General features: G+C 48.1%; 1 protein-coding gene across 6 annotated transcripts in view; it reads left to right on the top strand.

The window, feature by feature from the left end:
- The window catches only part of LOC133662286 (hepatocyte growth factor activator), a 46493-nt gene that overhangs the window by 7187 nt on the left and 33306 nt on the right, over nucleotides 1-6000 (top strand). For 5 of the 6 annotated variants that reach the window (XM_062066153.1, XM_062066156.1, XM_062066157.1 and 2 more), the window contains one exon: nucleotides 5853-5990. The exons of the other annotated variant lie outside the window; for it this stretch is intronic. In XM_062066153.1, the coding sequence (XP_061922137.1) occupies nucleotides 5853-5990 (138 nt within the window). The remainder of the gene's footprint in view (nucleotides 1-5852; nucleotides 5991-6000) is intronic. 6 annotated transcript variants of the gene reach the window in all.

Raw genomic sequence — 6000 nt, forward strand, 5'->3', positions numbered from 1 at the left:
TTGCCTGACTGGCTGGACAGGACATTTTCCATTCATCCATTTTCTACTGCTTGTCCCTCTCGGGATTGCGTGGGGTGGCTGGAGCCTATCCGAGCTGCAGGGCTAATTAAAAACAAAAAATAAAAAAAGCAGTACAGTATGTCTTGAAAACAGAAAATGCACAGCAAAACAAATGAAGAAATTGGCAGAAACTGGAGACCTAAATGTGACCGAACTGTAAGAAAGTGCCTTAAGGAAATGGTAATTAAATACACAGAAAATAAAACAAAGCCATCATTAACACCTAAACATAATAAACCACTGTTCCAATAGGCTAAGGAAAAGCAATGGTGTACTATGAATGAATGGACGAAAGCTATATTCGTTGATGAATCGCAAATCTGCATGCAAATTATTCATTATCAATATTGTTATATCTATTGGTGTTATTTTTTGTTATTTTTATGATGCTGGAACTTTTGTCTGGTGTCGCTCCAATGAAATTTATGAAGATGACTGCCTGTAGAAAACATGCTCATTTCCACAGTCATTGACGATATGGGCCTGCATCTCAGGTAATGGCACTGGGAAGATGGTGGCCACTACTGTAGATCTTCAATAAATGCACAAGTTTACATTGGCATTTTGGTGACTTTTCTTATTCCATCAATGGAAAGTATGTTTGGGGATAATGACATGATTTTCTAGATGATAATGCACCCTGTAATAGAGCAAAAACTTTATTTCAATAAAGATACAAAAGGTCAATGTCATGACCTGCAAATAGCCCTGATCTTAATCTAAATGAAAATGAGTGGTGGAAATTGAAGAAAACGCTCCATAACAAGTCTGCAACCTGCAAAGCTGATCCGACAACAGCAGTCAGAGAAAGTTGGAGCAAGATTAATGAAGACTACTGTTTGTCACTCGTTAAGTCCATGGGGTGTAGGGGGGTGGGTAGAGATAGCACCCTTGTTGATTGGCAGCTGCTCCCTACTCGTAGGGAGGCCACGCTTCACCGGTTCTCATCCATCCCCTAAATCTCTCACGTGCTGGCTCCAAGCGCCACACCCCGGTACACTGCCTCAGCTGGCAGACCAAACCACGTGAGGGGGTGGTGTGTACACTGCACCACTAGGCGGAGGAGCTGCACCAGTCAGCCAACGGCTAGGGCGGAGGAAGACCACATAGGACTCAACGGCCAAGTGTAAAGGAGTAAACCTTACAAATCCGGAGTGGAGCCCCGAAGGCGGATAGGTGCTCGCAAGACAACACCCTTCCGGCAACTCCTGCAGCAAAGCTGGTGCCAAACGTCATGCTCCGCATTCCTTTGGATCCCGTCAGCCAAGCCAAGAGGGGGATTCTGACGACTGGGCAACCCAAAGTCCCCATACCTTATGCCCAGGCTTGCGCCATGGAGGTCACAAAAACTGGAGAGGTCACTCCAGCCTCGCTCGCAAGAGTGAGGACACAACACGGAAGCTGGCAGTTTACGGGTTATAAGTCCCATCTGATTGGCGTAAGTATGGGGCGCCACGGGTCAGCTTCGACGGTGGGAGGGATCATAGTGTCCCAGTGGACGACTACTGCCCGCCTTAAACCGGGCAGCCCCCGGTCAGTAGGGTGTCGGCCCGCCAACGTTTGCCTGCTTCAGTGGGTGCCTGGAGCTTAGTGTACTGTAAAGGCACGATGAGCAGACGGTAAATCTTTGCACCAAACAATAAGAAAATTAAAAAGAAGACTCCAGCTCTTCTATTTGGTAGCTGGAACGTGCGCACTATGCGCACAGGCATCTCAGATGACCTCAGAGTGGTGGAAGACACCAGAAAGACAGCCATCATTGACAGAGAGCTCACCAGACTCAACGTCAGCATAGCTGCCCTCCAAGAAACCCGGCTCCCTTCCAGCGGCTCCCTCAGAGAGGAGAACTACACCTTCTTCTGGAAGGGCAGAGAACCCGAAGAGCCCCGCCAGCATGGTGTTGGCTTTGCCATCAAAAACACCCTCCTGGCTGCAGTGGAGCCTCCCTCAGGTGGCACCGAGCGCCTTTTGTCCATCCGCCTCGCCACTGCTGCTGGTCATGTCAACATCCTCAGTGTGTACGCTCCCACTCTCACCTCATCGGAAGACACAAAAGACCAGTTCTATGGGCAGCTTGATGAACTGATAAAGGGCCTCCCAAAAGATGAGCCCTTATTCCTCCTTGGCGACTTCAATGCCAGAGTAGGTGCAGATCACAAGTCATGGCCCTCCTGCCTTGGACGTCATGGCACAGGGAAGGTAAATGAGAATGGTCAAAGGCTGCTGGAACTGTGCTCCTACCATGACCTCTGCATTACAAACACCTTCTTCGAGTGTAAACCATCACACAGAGTGTCGTGGAGGCATCCGCGGTCCCAACGCTGGCACCAACTCGACCTTGCCATCACCAGGCGCTCTGCCTTAAACAATGTCCTCATCACCAGAAGCTACCATAGTGCAGACTGTGACACTGACCATGCCCTTGTGTGCAGCAAAGTGCGTCTCCAGCCACGCAAGCTACATCACTCCAAACCAAAAGGCCGCCCCCGGATCAACACAGTACACATGTCAGATCCCCTTAAGGTGGACGCATATGTAACCAACCTGGATGAAGCCCTACAGGACCTGCCAGATCATGACGCCACAGGAAAGTGGAATGCCATGAGGGACAAAATTTACAACACGGCCATGTCCTCGTTTGGCAAGAAAGAACATCCCTGCCAGGATTGGTTCAAAGCCCACCTTCCAAGGATGAAACCAGAAATAGAGGCTAAACGTGCAGCCTTCTTAGCACACAAGGAATGCCCAAATGAACAGACACTCACAGCACTCAGAAGGGCTCGGAACACCACCCAGCGTGTTGCTAGACAGTGTGCCAATGAATATTGGCAACAACTGTGTAAGGAAATACAGAGCTGTGCCGAGTCCGGAAACACACGCGGCATGTACAACGGCATCAAAAAGGCCCTTGGCCCTGCAGTAAAAGGAATTGCCCCCCTGAAATCTCTGTCAGGGGAGAAGATCACTAACCGGGAGGAACAGATGACCAGATGGGTGGAACACTACTCAGAACTGTACTCCCGTGAAACATCAGTTTCCAATGCTGCCCTTAGTGGTACGAAGGATCTGCCCATCATGGAGGAGCTAGATGAAGTGCCCACTATGGAAGAGCTCAGCAAAGCCATTGATGCCCTCCCAAACGACAAAGCACCAGGTAGCGATAACATCCCACCTGAAGCCATCAAGCACGGGAAACCTGCCCTGCTTCAGCCTCTGTATGAGTTGCTCTGCATGTGCTGGGAGGAAGGTGCAGTCCCACAAGACATGCGTGACGCCACCATTGTGACACTGTATAAAAACAAAGGTGACCGCAGTGACTGCAACAACTACAGAGGGATCTCCCTTCTCAGCATTGTCGGCAAAGTGTATGCACGCATCCTCCTCAACAGGCTGCAGAGACTCGCGGATCGTGTCTATCCAGAATCCCAATGTGGCTTCAGAGCAGGCAGGTCGACAACTGACATGATCTTTTCCCTTCGACAGCTCCAGGAAAAGAGTAGAGAGCAAGGCCAGCCACTCTACATGATGTTCATAGACCTCACCAAGGCCTTCGATCTGGTCAGCAGGGAAGGCCTATTCCAGCTCCTTGAGAAGATTGGCTGCCCCCCAAAGCTCGGCAGCATGGTGACCTCCTTCCATGTCAACATGAAGGGCACAGTCCTGTATGACGGATCATCCTCAGAACCATTCTGTATCAACAGTGGTGTCAAGCAGGGCTGTGTACTTGCACCAACCCTTTTCGGGATTTTCTTTTCCCTGCTCCTGTCTTACGCCTTCGACTCCTCCACTGATGGTGTATACCTGCACACCCGGTCTGATGGGAGATTGTTTAACCTGGCGCGACTGCGTTCTAAGACCAAGGTCAGGACAGTTCTCATCAGGGAGATGTTGTTTGCTGATGATGCAGCCCTCATGACTCACACAGAGGATGCCCTTCAGAGTTTGGCTGACCGCTTTGCCGATGCTTGTAAGCAGTTTGGGCTCACAATAAGCCTGAAGAAGACCAACATCAGTGCACAAGACATCAGTACTGCCCCCTCCATCACAGTTGATAACATCAGACTGGACACTGTGGACGAGTTCACCTACTTGGGATCAACAATCAGCAACAACCTCTCACTGGACATCGAACTGGACAGGCGTCTCGGAAAGGCAAATACCATCATGGCTAGACTGACCAAGAGAGTGTGGGAGAACGGAGCGCTGTCAGAACACACCAAGATCCGTGTATATCAGGCCTGCGTTCTCAGCACCCTTCTCTATGGAAGTGAATCCTGGACCACCTATATGAAGCAAGAACGTCGGCTCAACACCTTCCACATGCGGTGCCTCAGGCGCATCCTCAACATCAGCTGGCAGGACCACATCCCATACACCAACATCCTGCAGCGCGCCAAGATCCCCAGCATGTACTCCCTGCTGAGTCAACGCCGTCTCCGCTGGCTCGGCCATGTCCGACGGATGGAGGATGGAAGACTACCTAAGGACATCATGTATGGACAACTGACCATTGGCACCAGACGAGCTGGTCGCCCCCTACTACGCTTCAAGGACGTCTGCAAAAGAGACATGAAAGCATGCAACATCTCTCCTGACAGCTGGGAGGTACAGGCCATGGACAGAAATGCTTGGCGTCAGACTGTCCACAAGGGCAGTGCAGAAGCTGAGGTGGCAAGAGATCGGCTTGCAGCAGAGAAGAGGAGACGCAGGAAGTGCACTGCAGCAACCCCTCAAACCCAGGCCACCTTATTCATTTGCACAAACTGCAATAAAGACTGTCACTCACAGATCGGACTGCGCAGCCATAGCAGACGATGCCAAACAACATGACAAGACTCCAGACGCGCATCAGTATGGTCTCTCGAGACTGAGCTGCCGATGATGATGAAGTCCATACCTCAGAAACAGCAAGCTGAAATAAAAGCCAGAAGTGGTGCAACAATGTAGTAGTGGTGTGTTGTAGTGTTTTTTTGTCTGTTTTTCATTATTCCATAGTTTGTTCCTCTGAGTTAAGTGATTCTCAAATGTTCACTGCTTGATCTGAAACTGAAACTGTTACTGACTACAATAATTTATATTCTTGATTTCTTGGATCCTGATTCTTAAAGCCAGAAAACTGCCATTTGAAATGACTATAGTTTTTGTGTCATGTCTGTTATCTGCTTTATTTTTCCTACAAAGTTAGACAACTGAACATTCTCCAAGACATGAGATTCCATTATTTTTTCCAAGGGTTGTACATCACAACAGGTAGCTTGACGTATCAGTCAGCAACGGCCTTTTTGTCAGTAGAGGATGCAGAGTTGAAGTGGAGAGTGACACATTTCATCACAAATATGTGAGTAAATGACCTGGTGGTGTCTGTTATGTGGCGAGTACAGAATACGACCCTGCACGGACCTGTCTACAACAGGAAGTGAACCCGCATGACTTCACATAAACTGGGTGTGCAACCCCTGTGCCTTTTCATTGAGAAAAACTCTAAAACCTTTTAACGGAAGAATAACTATTAAACGCTTAAATAACTAAAAAAATATGACTCTTAAGAAGCCAGAACAATATTTAATGTTTTTTTCTGTCAAGAAAAATAAATTCACTTTTATTGGATTTATTTATTTTTAAAGAAAACATGATTAAAATATTTCAGTGTGTGTGTATAATTACTTTTTGAGTACATTCACAATACTGTGATAATAATAACTGATAATTTTGGTCACAATAACTCAGGATAGGAAATTTTCATATCTTTACATCCCTAACTGTACATTTTAACTGTTGCTTTTACGTATCAGGCTCCGTCCACACGTCACGAAGAATCATCAATCCATGTAAGGAAAAGCCGTGTCGCAACGGAGGCACCTGCATCCCACACAATCTAGCATTTGAGTGTCTGTGTCCCGAGAAGTTCTCTGGAAGAATTTGTGAGCACAGTGAGTACAT

The sequence above is a fragment of the Entelurus aequoreus genome, linkage group LG12 (assembly GCF_033978785.1).
Source record: "Entelurus aequoreus isolate RoL-2023_Sb linkage group LG12, RoL_Eaeq_v1.1, whole genome shotgun sequence".
NCBI classification, from domain to species: Eukaryota; Metazoa; Chordata; class Actinopteri; order Syngnathiformes; family Syngnathidae; genus Entelurus; species Entelurus aequoreus.